The following is a 22600-nucleotide window of genomic DNA, read 5'->3' on the forward strand; positions in this document are numbered from 1 at the left end:
TTTTGATTGGCTAAATTTAGAGCTTAATTAACAAACATAAGTTAAAGTTTTATTGTGAAATTCATAAGTTTATTGGGTTTTTCTTAGAATAATAAATTTATTATCTTTAAGTAAAGATAAATAAAATTTTGAGGGGTGTAGCTTAACTTTTAGATTCTAGATTTGTTTTGTAGAAGCTACTAGTTCGAGTTCCACAAACTTTAAGACCACTGAAAACTTACATGGTCATTAACTTCAGAGCTCATAAAATTAATCGAGATGCGTGTAAATTGATCCAAACATTCATACTAATAATAAAAAAAAATCAAAAGGGAAAGTACGGTACAACTATACAAGTTTTTATTTATCATATAAATAATATTGTTTTAACTTTTTATAATGTTTTTATTGATTTAAATTAATCCTAATTAGTCTATACGACTAGTAATTAACTATTTTTTTTGTTTTATTAGAAAATATTTTTTTATGAAAAATAATAATTTTATAAATAAAATTATTTTATGATGTTTTGTAATGTTATAGAAAATAAATAAAAATAATAATTTTGAGTGTTTGACTATATAAGATAAAAAATAAATTATTAATATTTTATTTTAAAAAAAAATTTATTAAAAAAACATGAATTAAATAAAAAATAAAAAATTGAAAGATAATAAAATTAAAAAATACATATATTTCATAAATTATTACAAATAAAATAAAAATAAAATTTGACAAATTAAAAAATTAAAGGAGAATAAATTAAAAAAATCTAATTTTAAAAATTATTTTAAATAAAATAAATATATTTTTTTAAATAATACACAAAAAAAAAAAAGAGGTTTTCGGGAAATTATTTTATAAAAACAAACGTCCTTATCTCTTTTTGCAAGTCTTTGAACACTTACTTTTTGTTTCTTGATAGTACTTTCTACTGAAGCATGGCAATGTCAATGTGTTCTACTCAGGCCTGGAATATCTTACATCATTTTCCACTCAAATCTCCAAACCATCCAGTTTCGTTACCATTCTATAAAACCCACTCTGATTTCTCACCCTTATCCACAATCCCTCACCTCAACAACAACTCAACTCCAACCCATCTCTCTTTCAAAGCCTCCTCGTCCTCCTCGTCCTCCTCGTCCTCCTCCTTTTCAGGTACCTTTCTCAACTCTTCTTTTAATTTATCACATTTCTTTTTCTTTGATAATTCATATTGAGATTGATAGTATTGTCATGCATGCCAAAGTTCTTTGCAATTTCGCCAATTTGGTCATAATTCACAAGAAGTGATTCACTTTGTGTGCAATTGGGTTATGCTTGAATCATCTCAAGGTTATTTGAATATTCTCATTGAAATTGTATATATATGGAGTGCTACTTTCTTGTGGGGATTGTTTTTTTTTATTTCTAAAAAATATTTGTGAAAAGTGGCAAAGTTTAAGAAATAGGAATCTTGTTTAACTAATTGTGGTAAATATTATGGAAAAAACTTTGGAACAATGTGGGATCAAGTCTACGGTTTTGGAGGCTTGGAGATGGTTAAGGTCTGGTAATCCTTCAAAGAATTAGTCCATATTTTGTTCTTGACTATGTGATTATAATTTCTATTCATAATTAACTTATGTCATTGTTAATTTCTTGTCTCAGTGGATTTTCATAAGAATATCATCAAGGTCGTTATATATTTCTTATGATTGCCCCTAGCAATCTTTAAGGGCTCACTAGTGATTAAATATGAGCTCAATAATAATTGCTGCATCATTGGCATAGAGGCCGAGCTTGAGGAAATTGCTCTTGATTAAAAGCCGAAACAATAACATTTTTGTGAATCTAATTGGTGAATGTAGTTATATGAACCCAAATCTAAATGGAAGTGGGAAAAGGAAATGGTTGATGGTTTCCTTTTTAGGGAGAACATCTGGGGTTGAGTGCGTTAATAACTGTGGTGATGAAGGTTCAAGAGTATTACAGTAGGATTTATGAAGTTCTCTTTGTATAAGTTGATGACAGAGTAGTGCCTGTTCAAATGTTAGATTAGACACCTGAGACCTAGGAAAACATCATCTTCCTCTTAAAACTGAAACTCATCGGCAGCATATCAAAATTTCAGGAAGGGAAAAGCAAAGGGATAATAAGCATAAATTAGAATTGATGTTGCTTGTCAAAAACAAATATGTGAAAACTATTCTTTTTAGTATGCGTGTCTGTGTGTTGGGGGCTGGGTGGGGGCCGCTGTATCTTGGATACAAAATCTTGAGGCTAGTTAGCTAATTCAGGAAAAAAAAAATCTGTATCAGTTACAATGACCAAAAGAAGAAATGCATGGCATCCTTTGACTGGAAAACTTGTGTTTTGTTTAGGTTGTCTTTATTCTTAAGAATATTTAATACTAGACATATCACTGTGGAATCTGCTATGTGGTTTCATTTAAGATTGTAATGAAAAGAGAAAAGAATAGTAACAGATAAGGAAATGGAATCAGATTGAAATATGTGAAGGTTACTCTAACTTCTTATCTTTCTATTCTAAAGCTATACATTAAATAGAGGTTGAAAGTCTAAGAGAAAAACAATATAAACATGCTGCTTGTTTTCCTTTCTTTCTTTGTTATTTTTTTCTCTAAATTTGAAATCATCACAAAATTATGAGACCTTTTGTTCTCTTAACCCATTGCTGCAGTTGGGAGTGCAGAATACACAGAGGAAACAGCAACCAAGGAGAAATTTCAGAGATCGTTGAGTTTACCGGGTTGCTCTACCTCATTATCATTGCTTGGAACTGGTCAGTTACTTTAGTGTTGTGAGTACTTATTTCCAGCAGAGACTAGAAACTATGTATCAAACGAACTTTTGTACAATCATTTAGTGTTTGCAGCCATCTAACTGTAAGAGCTGGTATGATTATCACTTAATGTAGTATCCTTTTACAATTTGTAGGATAAAGGGTTTCTGAAGATAGATAGAATTGATCACAACTGTTATAGTATCCTAGAACAGCTTTTTTTCCCCTTCTACTTCACACTTATTGTAAGGAAATTATTTCAATAATTCCCTGCTCTCATAATGGGTGGAGGAACATAACAAGTTCATTTAAAGAACCTTCATCTCTACCAGAAAGCATAGGTGTCAGATAAACATGTGCAGGAGTTATTATATTCAAATATGTTGTTTGTATTATCTTTCATTCTACATTGTGTATTAATTTATTGTTAATGCATATTAATAAACTGAATCCTACTACAACAAGCAGTAACTATGATGGAAGTTACATAGAGGTGCTTTATAAAATTGCCTCCAAATGTAATCATTTAGGAGAGTTCAATGGAAAGGCCTCCCTTTAGAGGTGGAGGATCCTCTGTTTTTAAATGACAATGGAGGAACACTTAGTTGAAAACAGCTGTCTTTCTAGATAAAGGAATTAATGCGTGTATTTGAGGTGGTGCTCCAACTATAACTGGAAACTAATGGTTCTACTGACTTGAATCTCCTGCTGCTGGTATTGTCTGAAGGTCAATGTTTTTGGTATGGTTTTCAGCAATCAAAACTCCAAGTAGAGAAGTTAATGGGTCCATTGTAGTTTTAGATAACCCAAAGTCCATTTAAGTCTCATTGTGGCTTTTGTTATCTAAAGTTGTCATTCTAATGCTGTAACTATGTTCTTCATTGAATTCAGGATACAGGGAGAAGGTTTTTGCAATAATTGGTGTTAAGGTATATGCTGCAGGGCTATATGTCAATCCATCCATCTTAAGTACATTGAGCACTTGGAAAGGACAATCAGCCAGTGAGATTCAAGAGAATTCAGCTTTGTTTAGCTCGATTTTCCAAGGTAACTTATCTCATCAGATATGTGCTGGTCTGCAGAGGAAGAGCATATGAATTTTGCTAATATAACTGAAATTATCCCTTAATTGCAGCTCCCTTGGAAAAATCATTACAGATTGTTCTGGTGAGAGATATTGATGGTAAAACTTTCTGGGATGCCTTGGATGACGCCATATCCCCAAGAATCAAAACTGCCATTCCAGTTGACGAGTCTGCTCTGTCCATATTCCGAAGCATCTTCCAAGGTCGAAGTCTTAAGAAAGGAACTTTGATATTTTTGACTTGGCTGAATCCCTCCAAGATGCTAGTAAGTGTGATTTTGGCACATGCATACAAGAACACGCTTGTAATTCTTTTTTAGAATTTTGGTGACAGAAGATTTTACATTTATTTTTCTTCTATTTATTTTTGTATTTTTGGTTTTCTCCTCTGCATATTAACAAGACCATATTATGATTGTTTCAGGTTTGTGTCTCATCTGATGGGATTCCCTCTAGTGTAGATGCTAGAATTGAGTCAGAAAATGTTACTTCTGCACTTTTTGACGTATTTTTCGGAGATGCTCCAGTTTCTCCGTCCTTGAAAAACTCAGCAGCCAATGGCCTTGCAACTATCCTCAAGTGAATAAGGTGACTTGGTTTCTTGAAGTTCATGTTACTTCAATTTTTGAATCTTAGTTTCTTCAAGTTTATATTTTTCATTTCTGCAGCCTCCATGTTAGATTTTCTTGATTGTTTGAGACTCTGGAAAATCTTGCTCATCTCTTTATAGTTGTAGCTTAGACTGTTGAGAATCTGACATCTCTATGTTGTTGTACCACCGAATATTCTGATAGAAGAATTTTTCAGTCCATTAAAATGCTTGGGAGATTAGCATCATCTTTATGTGGCCTCTTTCATTGTAGTTCCTCTTACTTCAATCATAATAAAACTTAGTCCTGTGAGTCTAGTGCAGGGGCTGGTAAGCTTTTTATGAACCATATCATCCTTTTGGCTATTCACCTATTCTCCAATGGAGAAATATGCGACTCATTTTGTTTTAGGTTTTTGGCTCATGTTAGGCTTGGTACTCATAATGGTCAACAACATAAAGCATGTCAAGATTGTCTGTTAATGAACATCTATTAATTAATTCTCCATAAAGTAAACATCAAATTTGCTAGAAAAAGGATTAGTCAATAAGTAAATATTAGTACTCTTACACAACCCTCTCCGATTTAGCTCGCTCAAGCATCTTGACAATCTCATCCATGGTAGGTCTCTTGGAGGGCTCTGGTTCAAGGCACATGAATGCTATTCTGAATACTTTATTTATCTCTTCAGTGGGACTGCACTTTAAGCTACTGTCAAGGACATACTCTTCCCTTTTATCTTCAACAATTGCCTTCACCTGTTTCAAGTTTCAACATGAAACAAACAACGAGGTACCATATCAATATATGTAATATCAGGTGGTTTCAGACTAATATTAGAGGAAACTAGTAGTTGAGGCACCCTTTTCCCAGTTAAACAGCCTGTTCTGAATCCACATAAAGCTTGACAGGCATATCTGGTTGTGCCATGGAACTTCATGTAGTTTATTGTTCAGAATTTGTAGCTCTTGAGATGAGTTCACTGTATGCAATATTGCTTTCATAGACCATTTTCTTGCATGTGCTAATTAATATTTAAATTTGTTTGAGATGACATTTTTGAATGAGCATTATGGAAGTCAGAACAACATTCTGTACAGAAGCACTTTGGGATTTCCTATAATCTTCTTCCCTCACCCACAAGAGAGTCTAGAAATGCTCATTAAATTCAGAAGACTCACCCATGTTACAAGCTTGGTTCCTTCCTCGAAAAATTCTTCATCTGTTGGCTTCATTCCAGTTAGAAGTTCGAGCAGGACAACTCCAAAGCTGTATACATCCACTTTCACGGTCACTTTCCCTGTTTCAAAGTACTCTGAAGAAGAACATACCTGGAGATATTAATTATTAAATCCCTACAAGGGAAGAGACAGAATTTACAGTTATCTGGTGCTTTGACATACCAGGAGCCAAGTATCCAGAAGTTCCCGCTACTAATGTTGAAACATGAGTCTTATTAGGTTCCATCAATGTGGCCAATCCGAGATCAGAAACTCGAGCTTCCATGTTTCGATCCAGCAATATATTACTCGACTCGATATCTCAGTGAATTATGTGGGGGGATGCAATCATGATGCAGGTATGATATTCCTCTTGTAGCACCTAGTGCTATCTTATATCTTGATGGCCAATCCAATAGCTTATTGTCTCCTGATCTTCCTGCATCATCATCCACTTCAGTGCAGTAGACTCGTTTAGCATCGACTTGTACACTGTCCCATACGCTCCCCCGACCCTATGATGTCCTTGTTTCTCGATTTAAGCGTCTTTTTCAAGATTTTAGGGATTGCATCACTGCAGACTTTAACATCACCATCTTCCCACCTGTAACATTGTTAGCATGACTTTATCTTAATTTCCAAGCTATTAAAATGAAGGCCGAGAGCTAAAACTAAAAAAGAAAAAGAAAGCTAGAATTTATTTATTTTTTTACCAAACACACTTTAAACCTAAAGTTTATTCCATCTTATTATGTATTGTGCGCAGAAGAAAAATTTTGAACTTGAAATTTTTTTCTGAAATTACAATCCTTCCAACTTGTAAATGTTACTAATTATGATTTTAAAAAATCTCTTAATAACAATGGTGATGATGATCGATATACTGATTGAAGGTCCAGCAGCCTCAAGATGCCTCTGCACCTTTATTTCCTCTTCTGGAAAAGGAATTATATATATATATATATATATATATATATATAAAACTGAAATTTCAGTAGAAATTCCTCTAAATTTAGTCAGTATCAAGTTATCGACTACACAACAATTATACCTTTTTGGCCAACAAATCAACATAGTGTATTATCAATTATTATACTTCCTTCCAACATTTATTTAGCTTTAGAATGCATGTCAAGAACTTGATATTTGTATATTTTATAACACAATCCATGGTAAGAAGAAATTGCAACAATTTAGAAGATAAAGTTCGCATGAACATTAAAGAGAAATACCCAACATTTTATAGATAAAGTTCATAATATTGTCATAAATTAAAACATACTAGTAATTCAATTACATGCAGAATCTATTTACATATCAAAATTTATTTCTTCATTACATTATAACCTAGCCTATTCGAATGTCATTATATTACACAAACAAAAGATGAGCTACAATGTCAACTACTCCATGCAGGTTGAGATGCACCTAAAATATATTTAACACACAAGATAAAATTAATATATCCATCAATTTCGTATAATTTATCTACATTATTTGAGATTAAAAATATAGGAACTTAAACCTTTCGATACAATAATTCTCAATTTATTTTATAAGATCTATTTAGTCTTGATTAACTCATTAAATTTGTATTCTCGATCATTAGACTTATTATCGCTCAGTGTTGTCAAAGACGAAAGGCGTTAAAAAACACCAAGCCTGGAAAATGTTCAAGGTATTCACTTGAATGAACCAAGATGCTAAACCTGTATGATATATGAATCTTACCTTTTTTTTATGATAGAAGAATATATGAGCAAGTGCTCTACTTCAAATCATAGAGACATGGTCAAATATACGAGTAGCAGTGCTCTGCTGCAAATCATAGCCTGAAATAATGAAAAGTCTAGAAAAAGCAGCATGGTAGCAAGCCTCCAAGCACACACGTAGTCGACATGATGTAAGCCTGTAACAATTACTCTAGATTGACTATATATATACAAGCAAACTACATGTGCAATATAGCTGAAATATAATATATATTATAAATAAGCAAACTACATGTGTCATGACATGGTCAAATAATCTTTGTAATGTGCCACGTACAAAGCTTCAGCTATATGATATAATCAAGTTTAAATTTTGACAGCATCACATAAAAGAGAGAAGGAAGAGAGAGAGAGAGAGAGAGAGAGAGAAGAACAGAAAAATTAAGAAACAAAGAAGATGAGTTTGGGATCAAGAGGTTTGCTCCCTCTGTAGTTTCAAGTTCGAGCCTTGTGGTTGCTCATATGATGGCCACTGGAGGTTTACATGGTCGTTAACTTCAGGGCCCGTAGGATTAGTCGAGGTACGCGCAAGCTGGCCCGAACACTCACATTAAACTAAAAAAAAAAAGAAACAAGAAGTTGAGATTACAAAAGAAAAAAAAAAGTTAGAGGAATACTTGTGTTGTTCTTCAAACTTTACTCTTAACTCTTCTTTCTCTTCTTCTATGGTGGTGTTTCATATTTGTTTATTTCTTTCTTGTTTTAACTTTCACGTTTGTTTCTCTTCTTTGATTTTCATGGTGGTTTCTCTTTTTTTTTTTTTTTTTAACTATAATCTATGTTTTTTTTTTTTACAAAACTACCCTTAAATTTTTTCTTGTATAAGACCAAAAAAAAAAGGCAAACAAGACAAGATATAAGTCTCTATTTTTAAAAAACAAAAAAAAAGAAATCAAAGAGAATTTCATCAGGCGACACCTTTATTGTCTGCCTCCTATGCACAGGTGCTCGCCTAGATGACGCCTCTTTAAACTTCAACGCCTCGAGCTAAGAAAAGTGTATTGGCCTAGCCTCCAGCATTTAAGCGAGCGCTCAGATGCCTTGTGACAGCACTGTTGACGCCATAGGATCTCCTACAAGGAACTAGTCAATTTAAATTCTTCGATCATAAACATATTGATGCCTCTAGTTTCCATTCTTGGAACTAGTCAATTCAACTTCCTGAACGTTAGACATACTGACACCAGTCAATTCAACTTTCCGGTCATCAAATATGCTAATGCCACTAGTTTTCATTCCAGAAACTAGTCAATTCAACTTCTTAGTCGTCAGATATAATGTCGCCACTAGTTTTCAATTCGGAAGCTAGTCAATTTAATTTTCTGGTCATCAGATATACTGACGCTATTAGTTTCCATTCTAGAAACTGGTCAATTACAAATCTTTTCCAGTTTTCATGTTTGAATTCTTATAGACTCATAATGAAATTAAAGGAATTATAACTACACATTGTCAAGAATTGAACTTGATTATTTAACAAAGATGCGGTGTACCTACCTGATGCTTGTGCTCGAGCAAAAACTCCTTGCTATTATACAGACCCCACATCTTCTCCTCTGTCAATAGAAGTAACTCATCATATACAATTCAATTGTTATGGAAAACTCATTCAATTCTCATTCCAATTTAAATTTTGAATCCATGGTAATAAAAACATAGAATTTTTCCTTCCATGTTCAATCATCTTTCATTACCATTCCTTCAACACTCATACCCATTTGACATTTTCCTTAATTCATATTAGACATATTCAAGAACACATGTTCCTATCCAAGATTGCATACCAATTTGAATTTGGTCTCTCTCCTCCTTTGGATACTCATTTGGCCGAACCTAGGATTACAAACAGAGGAAGGTGTCCATTTTCTTCAATAGTATCACTTAATTACTTGTCCCTCATTATATTTACAAAAAAAACACATGCCTACTAATTTAATCAATCCAATCTTCTTAAAATCTATATTGATTATAATCTCCATTTAAAGGAGACTTGTCCTCTTTTCTCCTAATTTCCATTCTTTTTTATCACAACACCATTGTAACATTTCCATGCCATTCTTTTCATTCTTCAAGAGTTATTCATCAATCAAGCAAGTTTCTCTTGAATTCTTACCATATAACTTAAAGCATGTTCTTCCTTACACTAATGCAAGAGCACATAATACAATAAAAAATTCAGATTTGAACTGTTTACTTCTCTTGAAATTGCTTGTTCAAACTCGTAATATTGAAATTTACAAATCAATTTTTATCCCTCCTTCATGTTCAAATGTGGTCGACCCTAATGTTTGGGTTTTCTCTTGATGGACTTCAAATTTCCTTGCTAATTCCTTCAAGTTTTTGTTCTTTCTTTGCTAATCTTTGCTAACTTAACATATTTGTTTCATTAGGTTCCCAAAATCAAACATGTACAAGAACCTTAATCCATCACATTTGAGCATGGTTTCAAGGATGTTCTAGATAATTTCTTCTTCCTCCTCTTAACTTGGTTCTCCTTCAATTCCCCCCCCCCCCTCGTCTTCTCTCTCTCAATATCTCCTAATAGTGGTTTCTTTCTTCACACACACACACACAACTCCTTTAAATATCAACATAGTAAGGCATGCAAGTGACTTTGGTGAAAAAAACACGAGGAAGTGGTTTAGGGCTGTTTGGCCGGTGCTACTAGGGAGAGGAAGAGTCATTCTCTTTTGACTCAAAGTATTTATACCCCTCTTAATTGACCCTAGACCTTGTTTGATTGTGTCCCAATTTATATTTCAGTGTTTTTGTACTGTGCTGTGGCCAAACTCTTGATATTTCCAAGCTAACTTTTGGGACAATTTTATTATTTATAATTATTCATTCGATACACACACATATTTATTTCATTCTGTATAATATAGTATCTTTCCGTCAAAATCTTCATCACATCTCTTATTATCTGATAAATTTATCAGAGTTTCACGTGGTGTTGTATTTTGGATTTTCTAACCTGATGAGTTTTTAGTCGGGGCTTTACATAAAGTCTTACCTGCATTGAGATTGGAGTTGGGAATTTACGAAGTCAACAGGAAACATCTTCTTGTGGATCAGTACGAGATGAGTACAGCTGTGTGATGTTTAGCACATCGTACAAGCAATGAATGAATCATGTGAAGTGAGCTTTCAAGTTTTTGAGTTGCTCTGCCTCTACTCAGCAATCATGCAGGTCTCTGCTCCTGTGGTGTACGGCTGTTCTTGTCTTGACTGGTTGGTATTTGTTTAATAAATTTGAAAAGTAATGCAAATAACTGAATTTTAAATCCGACTTCAAAATCTTAAAATTGAAATTAAAAGATTTATCATTGTAATGTCTCAAAAATTACTGGTATGATACGTTACATTTCTGTTAGCATGACTGACACAAAAAGGAAAGGAGTTTTATGACTGCTATGATTTCTAGTTTAAGCAAGAACGTTGCTGTGCAATGAGATTTAGTAATGTTAAAGCAATGTTCAAGCATCTCACTTGGAGATCTTATGCTCAAATATTGAAAGAGAAGAGACGCATCAGGGATTTACATATATGAAGAAAAAAGCTACCCTCTGTATAATCTACTTTTTGAAGCCTTCCATTAGAAGTCTGAGGTGCATTGTTTCTATCGATGCAGCAACTCTTTGGTTTTCTTTTTCTTTCACGAGGTGCCTAAATTGGTGTTAAGTAATACAATATCCCAAGAGCAATGCCAGAGGACAATAGATAGCTTCACGAGTAACTCCTTAGTCATGTGCGTATCTCCATTCAGTTTGTGCAGATTTTTCCAATTGTAGAATGAGAAAACCACAAATACTTGAACCAGACTAATTCAAGTTGCTTTCTATAAAATAATAATAATAATTCAAGTTATTCAACAGTCTAATTCTAATATATCCCCCATAATTTTCTTTCCAGATGAGCATTGAAGCATCTCTTTCTCATCCCATGTGCCGGAAGGTTTCCTCTTCTTTCTGCGATGGTCCATTTAACATATCCAGATTTCTTTGATATTTTTCCATCTGAGCATTACTTCATTGTTGAGGCAACAGAATATTAATGGATTCAGAAAAGGGTCCTTTTCTCATCTCATGAATAGTTTCTGTATGAAAAAAACTGCATCAGATAACCAAGACAAACACTTATCTGAACCACATTTTTGCCTGCATGGGCGTGTGAAAGACAAGCATCCCACTTGGTGTTTTTGCTAGTTGAAGGATGGGAGAGTTCCAATATTGACATTCCAACTCGAAGTCTCAAGTTTCTATTACTAGACCAGGAGCAGAAATACACCTAGAACAGCATTCCCTGATGCCGAAAAATTGAATGAGAGGAAAGGAAAGGGAAAAGGAAGCAGCAGCAGCCAAGATGAGGAATAAGAATAAACAGAGATGATGGTTCAATATCACCAAAAAGCAAAAGCAGTGGGATATTCCTCTAAGCCTCAATCAAGTTAATTGACTCTGTCTTACTATCCTGCATTTCAAGTGATGAATTATTAATTACTAGTCGATGAAAGGAAATATGATGCCCCTCAATCGAGAGAACAAGCATTATTTAATACCCCCAACATAGAAAAGGATTAAATCAGAAACAGATATCTTGCCTTCCTAACCGAGAGAGCTCAGGCTCTGCCAACAGCATATGTTCCAGTGATTTCAAATTCATCTCCCTTTCCTCACAACTGTAACGACACAACAAAGGCAATCACTTTCTTCATTCAGTAAAAAACAGGGGTTCTTTCTTTTCTTCTATCGTTCATCTCCCCCACCAAAAACAATGCCCACAAAATGTACACATATAAATGCAATGCACACATAAATATCTGGGTATTCAATAATCAAATAGATAAATTTATTCAATAATTTCACACATAAAAAAAAGGGGAACAAAGGAGGAAAGAAAGGAAGTCCAAACCTGTAGATATAATCAAGGGAAAGCAACCTGTGGTGAACAGTGTAATCACTGCCAACGTAAGTCACAATTAAGCTACCTGCATCAGGATGGGGCCAGCTCCTTGAAGTAGGAAACCGCAGAACAAATGTTCCAGGCTCTTGAAGGCCCCTCGGACCCTGAAGTGACAGTTCTGCTTCTTCCTTTGTGATAAATCCTTCTATCCACTTTGGCGAAGTAGAATTCCATATTGTATTTATTGGATCGCTTGCTAATGTAAAAGCAACAGGATACAACCAACGCCATATCTTCTCAAAATTTTCTTGGGCCATATATTCCCGGCATCCAGCAATTCTCCTCAGGAGCTCAAAATCCTGAAACACTTATTAACTCTGAATAGTTATTACATTCATATGTCTCCAAGTTGTGCCAACTCATGCTTGTGCACCATTATAACATGCTCAGCATAAAAAAGCTTCTTCTGAAGATTATTGATTTAACAATTAGTGCATCAACAGAAAGATACATACTACCATTAGTTTCCCCAAGTCCTGTAGGGCAGGAACTTGTTTAAATGTACTTAACTAGACCTTGGCTACAAGTTCATATGGAAAGGGGCTTGATATGTTTAAGAGAGCATGTTAGAGTAAATATTAAAAAAATATCACAGCGTTTATGGGTACATAAAGCAAAAACAGTTTATTGTAAGAACTTCTGATGAATTATTTTCATCCGCACAATTTTCCGTCTTCTTTACATTTTTATTTACTTCAGGTGAACCCAGTGACTTTCAAATTGGATGTTTTAGATTCAGATTCTAAGATGGGTGAATGGGGGTTAAAGAGATGGATGAAATTAACCCCTGTTTTGTGGCCTCTACACAACAAACCCACAAATGAAACTGAAAATATATGTGCCACATGCATGAGGCCATGTCATTGCTTCCTAATAATGATCCAAAACTATTAATATTATTTCCAAGCCACCAGCATATCATCCTCAACATGTAAGTAGCAGCATGGTGTCCGTGTGTGTTCACAATGAGTACACGAAGAAGGAGAAGAAAAGGCAACCTTTTCTGTGAGGGATCTAGTACTGGAGCAAGTAATCCTCATGAATTGCTCTTCAATCTCAAAAATCACATTCTCCCAATGAATGAGGCGGTTGTTTTGTGAGATTGAATTCCAAACTTTGGTTCCTTCCTCTATCAACCTCTTTGCTATCACTATCTGTCGTCTGAACAAGAAAGATGGTACTGTGAGTATTAAAACTAGACAATAGGGCTCGTGTGATTTAGAAATTCTTCTTGCGTGGAGCGCCAACAGTTAGGAATGACCACTTGGTTGGTCAAATTACACGCCACAGAGCTTCCGATATTTCTATCCTTATTCTAACATTTAAAAATTGCAAACAGATAAGGAAAAAAAAGACATGAAAATGGACCTCTTCCCCTAGTTAATTTCGCACAGGGAAAGTATGTTAGATTTTGTAGGCAACATATGCAATGCTCATTCTTGCTTCAATCTAGTGCACAAGGAGAACATGAATTTTTATTGTAAGTAGCAAATGATAGGAGAGGAGAGAAAAAAAAATGTAGCGAGCATACATGATGCCAAAGTAATCCAACGAGTTTGACATGAAAAAGTGAACTGAATAGCTTGTAAGCAAAATCAACAAAATGCTGTAATTGAAACATTAGCAAAGAATCATTATGCTAGATGGTCACAAATTTGTGCCTGCATTTTGTCTGATTTCTATTCCTAGACTTCATTTTTTTCTATTTGAGTTCCCATTCATTTAAAAATCAATTAATCAAGGTATTCTAGAGCAAATGTAGTTGATTGATCATTTTTCAAGAGTATAAGAACTCAAATAAAAAAAAATTATAGCATGGAACTCAAATTTAAATTTTGATATAGTACCGGCACCAGGATCATGGTCACTTTAACCTTCTAAAAATTAAACAGGCATAGAATCCTCAAACAAAATTGCATCCAGAATGAACCAAATCCTTACATTACCTGTGGTGTGAACATCCTGAGTACAGAGACACCTCATTTGCAAGCCTAAAAAGCTCTTCTTCAGAGGCAGAGGTTGCAACCTCCTTCAGCAGAAGAGCCCTATCTGTCAATCCTCCCAGGCAGTATTTAAAAATGGTCACATCTGATATCAAATAGCTACTGCTTGATGTGATATTGAAATCCGATAACCTTTCTTCGATACTGTCTGACACAGATGGTGAATTGTCTGCTTCTTCAACATTCTCTGCTCCCCTATCTAATGGTATCCGTGGTGCATTCTCAACCTAAATTCCAAATGATGGTGCAGTTACTCATGAGCGAGAATAAATTTCTACTCCAATCTCAGGTTTCCAAATAAATGAGAGTCTCCGACATCACAGTTAAACTAAACGATATGTCAAGGAAAGGACAGGGCATGGAAAATGTGTTCCAAGTAAGAAAAACGCTATCTATACCCATGCACATTTGGTATAAGATTTCTGTATCCAGAACCACACGCCAGCAAACAATGGACCAACTTTGTGGCATTAAATTGAGAGTTGGATAATAAAAATAAATATAAACCATAGACTGTATGCTTATATCATTTACAATTATAACATATTTTAAAAAAATCTCCTGTCCTTCTCTTACTTAAAGACATAATATTAAGCACCAACTTTGGTCATGTCAACAGGGCCAAAAATAAATAACAGGAACCAAACAATCTGCTGTAAATCATGTGGACAAAAAGGAAGAAAAAAAGAAAAAGAAAAGGAGTAACATCAAAAACAAAGAAAAAAAAGAGAGTAAAAACCGAAAGATAGCTTAAGAAAAAAAAATATAGTAGAAAAATTTTGATGATATGGTAGCCATATAAAATCAAATAAATGACACCAGGTGATCCTCACGAATATCCTAGATTTTGGATGGATATTTATGCTTACAGTAGTTCAACTATTTAGTATATTCATACTAATGCTACTACAATCACAAGGATGATGGCGATGAAAATGGTAATGAGAAATAAAAGTACACTCATTTTATACCTGATTAGTTGTCCAAGCATCAGAGTAGCATTCCACATCTGGCTTCTCCATGGTAGATGTCTTTTCTTGCCCAAGTTTGATCCGTTTTGATGATGGACTAGGTCTTATCTCATGGATGGAGTTGTGCTGCAATTCTATAGATCCATTATATAGTCCAAATGATTGAGATTTGTTGAAAGGTTCAGCAACAGAGGTTGGCCTTTTCCATGTCAGAGATGTCCGGGGATTACGACTTCGAGAGATGCAACGGATTGGATGGGAAAATGCCTCCAGGAAATGATAACCACTGAATTTTGGGATTTCTAATTTAATGCGGAAAAGCCTATTATCACACTTGGATGAAAGCTGACACGAGAAAGAAAGCAGAATCACTTGCAAATTCCATAAATATTGGTAGCAAGAAGCTAAATTGCATACATATTTAATCTCTAGTGAATTAGTGAACACGGAATCCCATTCCAGGAGTAATCCTTTTCATTGCAATGCAAGGAGAATAATTTTTACGACACTTGGACACATACCAAACCAAGCTTTGATGCTTAGACTTTTAATTGCATTGCCTACTAGAGCACAGGCAAGAACCATGAGGTGACCCAAGACCAACATTGTTTCCATTTAAAATATATTTGTAACAATGGTAAAAGGAGCAAGCTATTGTGCCAAGAAGGTAAGTCAGCCTAAATAAGATTTATTCACATTTTTGATAAAAAAAAAAAAAAAAAAGTATCTCAGAGACTCCAAGTGACTTAGTGTAACTCATTTAAGTGAATCCAACAAAGGAAGCATCTACATTATAATTCAAGAACACAATAATGATGATTATTTCAGCTACATGTAGAAGACTACTGTAATATAGTGTTCATCAAATTGTGATCATGCTACACAAACTTTTGCGACATGCAGCATTTTGATTCTCTAAAAAATTTGATGTCTGGGATATAACATGACCAAATGGAAAATCATAAAATGAATAATTGTATGCTTATTTATAAAGCAAATTCATAGGATGGTCAAGGTCAAGAAACAGCTTCCAACTGCATGAGACTGCAAGCTGCAAGCTGCAAGCTAGCTTCACATAATATTGGTCCCATCATTGCAACTTCCACTAGAGATATATGGTAAGCAAAGTTATATCAGATAACTAAAGCCATATGATAGTGTTCTTTATACTTAAAACAGTCTTGTAGGGAAAAAAATGCATATGGAATGCTGAAGACATCTGTTTTCTGGCCAAAACACAGAGGAAAAAAAAGAAATGAGAATCACCATAACAATCTTCATCTTGTCAATGCATAGAAGAGGGACACTTGTACATACACTTAGAGAATTGGATAAGTAACCAGAAACCTTATTAACATCTGACAAACTACCTGAGATATTTTGAGCTTCAAAGATGCACGCCCATGCAATAGTTTTCCTTGTCTATCATAATTAAAAAATTCAATCCCATCGCAGCTTGTCAAAAGGGGATCTTCATCATCAGATGTCTTCTCCACAGGAAGCCCATTGTCCGCATATACCAGTGAAGCAACAATCTATTAAAGCAAGTAATGTACAAAATGTTAGTACAAGAAGTAATGACAAAAATACAAGAAAATTATAGAAATTGCACTATCGGAAAACTCGAGATTCAATGGCAGACCTCCAATTCCTTGTTTATAGCCTGGCTCATTGCATTTAATAAAACCACATCCAAGGAAAAAATCCTACGACATGAAGCCTGCAAAACAGCAAATATGAGAATAAAAGCTCAGAATGCTGCTTGGTTCACAACTTCAGCAATGTTAACCTAAAATGTAGGAAAGTTAACAGTCTGTCCGCACTCCACATCTTTAGAGGATTTCATTCAACCCTTTTTATAAGTTTGAGAGATAGAAAGAGATATTATGACTATGTGGTGCTGTGCAGTTCTTTCATTTTTTTAATAATCTCTGCTTGGAGAGAAAATGTCGAGATATATAAAAATCAATTCCTATCTAAACAGTCAATCTGATATGGAGTGGCTTTCTTGGTTTCCTATGGTGCTCTAAATCTCGAGGTTTCTAAGCATTTTCTGACCTGATATTTAGTGAGCCTCACAGGAAAACAATAAAGCAACAGAATTGAGGAAGAGAAGAAGAAAATGTCCACCAAATTTATATGGTGAACCACAGAGCAGAGATTTCACCATAAAAATAGCAGGGGAATACAAAATACAAAGGAGGTTCTAAATTAACCACAATAAAACCTGAAACCTATTTGTGTACAAGCAAAATAATGAGCCCTAATTGCAAAAGGGGAGAGAAAATAATTGAATCCAAAAAGAAATCATAGAAACTGGTCCTAAGGGCATATGCTGCTAAATCTTTGCTCTCACCAAAGATCTAATTAAAAATTGTCATTTGAGGATTTCACCTAATTCATTGGCCCAGATCAAAAGTTTTTAACTAACAAATTACAAGTATTAGCAGCTATTTTAACATGGAGGATACTTTATCCTCCTTTCTTTCATTTCCTTTCCCGTTACAATACAAATGGTATGATAAGAGTCATATGTGATGAATGATGAACAAATAATTTAAATTCCTTCCACGAGACTACTTTTCGTTCAAGATGTTTAATAGGTATGGATATAGTTAGTTGGACAAAAAAGGTCACGCTTTCTTGCTTTACATTACAGTCTTCTACCTCATCAATTTTTCCCCAATTCTACCATTAGGCCCATTTCACCAACCAGTCCTTGGAATTTTACGCTATCTATTTCTTCCTCTAACAGGATAAAATCAACAGCCATAAATTAAAATCAAGCAAATGTAAGTGGGAGGATAGGGATAGGGAAGGGAAGTTTTAATAATCCACTGTTTATAAATATACCCTGTTTTAAAAGATTTTCCCTTCAAAATTTTGACTCTCTTGGCAGGAAATCTTGCTAGCTGCATAAAATAAAATTACAAACATTCCCACCTATTTCTCTTCTTATTCCCTTCTTTAAGACCAAACAAGAGAAACACATTAATTTTTATAATTTTCACTCTCTCTACTCCCCTTCCAACTTAGAAAACAAAGGGCAAAGAGATGTCCTCTTCACCTATTAAAGATTAGCAAATACAAACATCAAAACCTAGCCCTTGTGCATAAGCTGCCTAGGCATCATTTTCTCACACAAAAAGGTTGACATGTGCAGCATCTTGCTAACTCAAGATGGCAACTATTATTCTTCAATTTGCAAATAGACTGCAAATGGTTAGATGAGTTAATCTCATAGATCTTGTCATGCAGCTATTCAAAATGGCTGGCAGGAATAAAAGAGAAGAAACAGCAACCTTAGATAAACCCAAGAAGATGTGACAATCAAGTCGCTCATGCCCCAGTGGAACATCCCTTGCCAGATGGTTTTGGGATGTAACATGACTCCTTAAGAAAGTATAACATCAAAATTCTCTATTTTTACTAACCTTGCCTCCAACAATATTCCAGATGCCATCATTGTCTTCATCAATTTCAGAGGTGGACGAGAGATCAATTGATAACCACGGAGGTGGATCCTACCATAGCATATGCTTATTTGTCAAGTATTCAGTGAATTTATAGGCATATTTTAAGAGAATAACAGAATCCAGAAAAATGTCTTTTATGAACCTTAACATAGTGATCCTTAATGGACAAGCTTAAAGGCAAGACTTCTGCATGGTAAACATAACCCTGCAGGCCATCATCTGCACAAGAACCAACTAATGCTATCTTCCTCAGTCCATTGGAATTCCAGTTTTTGTCAAGGGAGGATGACTGAGGCTGCTCGCTTACAATCTCCCCATTAATGTGAAGCCGAAAAATATCAGTAAGAACCTATAATTAGCAAAATGACTTTTAGCACTTTGTAACTGAAGAGAGAGCCGGTGAGAGAATGAGAGGGAGAAGGGAAAGTAGAAAAATATTATACAAAAAAATCCAAATTAACTAGATAAAAAAACTAAATAATGGAAAAGTAACCTCCATACTATAAATTTTATAAATGACTAATTGTGTGACTTGACTTCTAAAGCATACCTCAAATCCAACATGAATCCAGTTTTCCAGAGGACATTTAATCTCCATTGATGTAGAATTACTAGAATTTGTAGTTTTTTTGTGTGCATGGAGAAGTGGAAAAAGCGTGATTATCTTCTCATTCAGAACAAGAAAAGGAGCACAGCTAGTAATATCCGGGTAAACCTGTGAACAGAATTATTTAGTTCAGAAATTCATTTGAAGGAAGAAAAAGAAATTGTCAAACAAGCAAAACACACCAGTGTACCGCATTACAGAATATAAATCACTGGTTAACAAAGATCTATGGAGCATGCAGAGTGGTCACCCTTCAGGCTTTAGTATTAAAGATGATTATCAATATCTAAGCAATCAAAAACATTATTCAGCTCCTTGATTTTGCTGACTAACTCTACTACAGCTGATAAAGTTCTCCTATTCATTATCCTTATTAACATCTAGTGATTAGACTTTCATGACATAGGACTACAGGGCTATACAAAAAAGGTGGAATGAGCTAGCGAATTTGGAAAAACTTTCATAATTTACATGAGAGGTGAGCCTATAAAATCTTCAAGGAAAAAGAAAAGAAAAGAAATTGAAATCAACAGTAGTAATGCCATTTTTTCCCCCTGGAGAGTAGCTATATACCCCGGAAACCATTAAAGATATCAAGCAGATAACTTGGTCAAATGTAATGAGGAACGGCACTACTCCTGCTCATGACCGTATAGAGAACACTAACCTTTCTACATTTAAACCATATAAAATAAGGAGCCAGTAACAAACTAGCACTGTACTTGACCAAGACAACAACACAATCCCAATGAAAGGAAAAATTCAGGATATGAATGCCACTCAATTGAAGCAAATGTTTACAACACACTCAAAAAATGCAGCAACATACCAAATATTTACATAAATTTTGCCTAAGATTTCATAAAAGCCTCGAGAAAGATACAAGCTTTGCCAACACTAAAAATACACGAACCCATCAAAAGAAGAAAAATTTAAACATGGGTTACACCTCAAGTGATAGGATAAAAGGCTGGAAGTAGAAATAAACTTAAAACCCCAGTTGAATGCCTAAATGCATGACAATCTAACAAAAAAAAAACAGAGAAAGGGCACTGTTTTCCAAACCTGTTTGATGATTGTCGCAGGAAATGTTGTGGTGGAGGAGTCAATAAGATAAACCCAGAAAGAGAGAGATAAATCTTTTTCGTTTTCAACTTCGATTTCCATTCTGAAATCTTTCAGAAAAATGTAATCTTTTCTGTTTATCACATTATTATTATTACGACTACCCATGATTATTATTTCTTGATCAAAAGGAACCTCAAAAGCCCAAACCCCACCTTCTCTCTTTCTGTTTCTCTCTCTAAACAAACAACGACACTAACAAAGAAGTGGAATTTTGTTACTTTCTCTCTCTAAATTACACTTTATTAGTTTGTTTTTCTCACTAAAAGCAGCGAGACAGAGACGGTTGTTCTGTGGCGGCTGTTCCGTCGTTAATTGACGGTTGGTTCGGTGGTGGGTTCGGTTTCTTTTTTGTTTTTTTTTTAATGAAAATGAAAGTAAGTGGGTAATAATCAAGTGCTTCGTGTCAAGGCAAAAGAACAACTAACTTGGGCTTATACTAGGAGTTTGATGAAGTCAAAAGTTGACTTTTGTAATGAATTGGAGGGAAAATGGAAATTGGGTCCTATTTCTTGCTGACGCCCCCTTCCCCCTCCTGTAAAGGGCAAAAATCTAGGAGGGGAGAAAGAGGATTAATAATAATAAATAAATAAATAAAGGAAAATGAAAGAGAAAATCATTTTAATTATAAAATAAAATTGAAGGACCTTTCTATGTTCATTTTACTGTTCATAGTTAATATTTTTCTTTCTAGGCCCTTGAATTTTTATTTTTTTTTCCAATTACACCATTCAAAAAGCATGGAAAACTTCAATTTGATCTTTCAAGATTATTATTTTGCATATTTGATAATTGTTCTTTTAAATTTTACATTTTCATCATAAAACTTCATTTAGTTTGCATTTCAATCCCTAATTGTTGTTAAATGAGAGAGAAAGTAGTCAAAATAAAAAAAGGAAAGAGAGTATAGAAAACTTTGATGTGATCAAAATTCAGCCATTAATAACTATAATTTTAATATTCATGAATTCAACTTTAAGTGGTTTTTATTTTCAATGATAGTCTAAAAAATATATCTAAGACTCAATCACAACATTCTAGGGGAATAGTCTAAAACTTAAAACCTATATGCACAAGTTGTTTTGTTATTTTTACTAAACAACTTTATGAATATATTTAGTTTTTATGAGTAAAAACCAAACAACCTAATTATAATCTTTTTTTTTTTACTCAAATCTTAAAACAATTAACACCTAAATTCCACCAACCTATTTATAATTTGAATTGTTTTGTTATTTTTATATTGCACTTATTTAATCAAATTCAATCTGATTAAATATTAGTACAATCTTTTATTAGCTGGATTTAAATAAAAAATAATATCAATAAAAATAAAAATAAAATATATATATAAGATTTTTTATATACTCGAAGATTGTTCATTTGAAATTTTTAATGTACTTGGTATTTGAATAAAAAAATCACTATAAATTATATCACATGACTTGATTTTTTTATTTAGAAAGGACTTAATTGAAAATTATCAGATTATAGATGATACACTAGCTATTTGACCCGCGCTCTGTCGCGGGCTAGATATTTTTTTTCAACAAAAGAAATTGACTATGTAGTCTTTTCCGATGTGTGTTTTTATATAAATATAAATAAAAAAAACTTATGCATGCATCTAATTAAATAAATTGAGAACCATCTATTTTAATAAATGGAAAAACAAAAGTCATTGATGATAACTAAAGACAAAACTAGAAAAATCGAGTGACAAATATAGATCAAGATATTTAACATCGCAACATGGATCATTTACTCAGTTGTACTTAATGACTTTGTTTATCAAAATTATGTTTTTATTTAATTAAATGATAATAAAAATAACACATACATGAAATTGATTGAATAAGATCAAAAGGAAAAATATATTACAGAAGGTTACACATATTATAAATATTATCCAAAAATAAATATTATTTTTTATTTTTAAAAATAAAATTCATTTATATAAAATATAAAAATAATTTATAAATGAATTCAAACAATCTCTTTAAAGATTAAATACATACAAAATAACT

At 33.7% G+C, this 22600-nt stretch overlaps 3 protein-coding genes across 7 annotated transcripts; 1 reads left to right on the forward strand and 2 right to left on the reverse strand.

The window, feature by feature from the left end:
• The first annotated feature begins 862 nt into the window (after window positions 1-862).
• Window positions 863-5493, forward strand: LOC18103319 (fatty-acid-binding protein 3, chloroplastic). 2 transcript variants are annotated; one of them, XM_024611761.2, is made up of 6 exons: window positions 863-1137; window positions 2674-2763; window positions 3655-3810; window positions 3899-4113; window positions 4272-4435; window positions 5063-5493. In XM_024611761.2, the coding sequence occupies exons 1-5, from the start codon at window positions 921-923 to the stop codon at window positions 4428-4430; spliced, it is 837 nt and encodes a 278-aa protein (XP_024467529.1). In that variant the 5' UTR covers window positions 863-920; the 3' UTR covers window positions 4431-4435; window positions 5063-5493. The 2 variants fall into 2 exon arrangements, with proteins under 2 accessions (XP_024467529.1, XP_024467528.1); XM_024611760.2 differs by having other exon boundaries at window positions 864-1137; window positions 2662-2763.
• A 77-nt stretch (window positions 5494-5570) lies between these two features.
• LOC18103320 (receptor-like serine/threonine-protein kinase At1g78530) lies at window positions 5571-6475 on the reverse strand. The gene is made up of 2 exons (XM_052456938.1): window positions 5841-6475; window positions 5571-5752 (listed from the first exon to the last, which is right to left on the reverse strand). The coding sequence occupies exons 1-2, from the start codon at window positions 5941-5943 to the stop codon at window positions 5571-5573; spliced, it is 285 nt and encodes a 94-aa protein (XP_052312898.1). The 5' UTR covers window positions 5944-6475.
• Window positions 6476-11154: 4679 nt separating this feature from the next.
• On the reverse strand, window positions 11155-20948 carry LOC18103322 (SH2 domain-containing protein A). 4 transcript variants are annotated; one of them, XR_002984585.2, is made up of 12 exons: window positions 20514-20948; window positions 19392-19556; window positions 18984-19190; window positions 18800-18889; window positions 17008-17085; window positions 16736-16900; window positions 15366-15710; window positions 14338-14621; window positions 13390-13552; window positions 12417-12690; window positions 12030-12107; window positions 11155-11525 (listed from the first exon to the last, which is right to left on the reverse strand). XR_002984585.2 is itself a non-coding variant. In XM_024611528.2 (12 exons), exons 1-12 carry the CDS (start codon window positions 20679-20681, stop codon window positions 11513-11515), a joined length of 2106 nt encoding a protein of 701 aa, XP_024467296.2. In that variant the 5' UTR covers window positions 20682-20947; the 3' UTR covers window positions 11155-11512. The 4 variants fall into 4 exon arrangements, 2 of the variants coding, with proteins under 2 accessions (XP_024467296.2, XP_024467295.2); XR_002984584.2 differs by having other exon boundaries at window positions 11155-11899; XM_024611528.2 differs by having other exon boundaries at window positions 12341-12690; window positions 20514-20947.
• Between the last annotated feature and the right edge of the window lie 1652 nt (window positions 20949-22600).

Source organism: Populus trichocarpa, chromosome 11 (assembly GCF_000002775.5).
Source record: "Populus trichocarpa isolate Nisqually-1 chromosome 11, P.trichocarpa_v4.1, whole genome shotgun sequence".
NCBI classification, from domain to species: domain Eukaryota; kingdom Viridiplantae; phylum Streptophyta; class Magnoliopsida; order Malpighiales; family Salicaceae; genus Populus; species Populus trichocarpa.

Excerpts from the sequence above, each read along its gene's own strand:
- LOC18103319 (XM_024611760.2), top strand. The coding sequence starts at position 921 with ATGGCAATGTCAATGTGTTCTACTCAGGCCTGGAATATCTTACATCAT. Across the intron at positions 2,764-3,654 it reads ATTATCATTGCTTGGAACTG|GATACAGGGAGAAGGTTTTT; the intron begins GTCAGTTACTTT and ends CATTGAATTCAG. Across the intron at positions 4,114-4,271 it reads TGAATCCCTCCAAGATGCTA|GTTTGTGTCTCATCTGATGG; the intron begins GTAAGTGTGATT and ends TGATTGTTTCAG.
- LOC18103320 (XM_052456938.1), bottom strand. The coding sequence starts at position 5,943 with ATGGAAGCTCGAGTTTCTGATCTCGGATTGGCCACATTGATGGAACCT. Across the intron at positions 5,753-5,840 it reads TTCTGGATACTTGGCTCCTG|AGTACTTTGAAACAGGGAAA; the intron begins GTATGTCAAAGC and ends GTTCTTCTTCAG.
- LOC18103322 (XM_024611527.2), bottom strand. The coding sequence starts at position 20,681 with ATGGGTAGTCGTAATAATAATAATGTGATAAACAGAAAAGATTACATT. Across the intron at positions 17,086-18,799 it reads GGAATATTGTTGGAGGCAAG|GCTTCATGTCGTAGGATTTT; the intron begins GTTAGTAAAAAT and ends GCTGTTTTGCAG. Across the intron at positions 11,900-12,029 it reads GAGCTCTCTCGGTTAGGAAG|GATAGTAAGACAGAGTCAAT; the intron begins GCAAGATATCTG and ends CTTGAAATGCAG.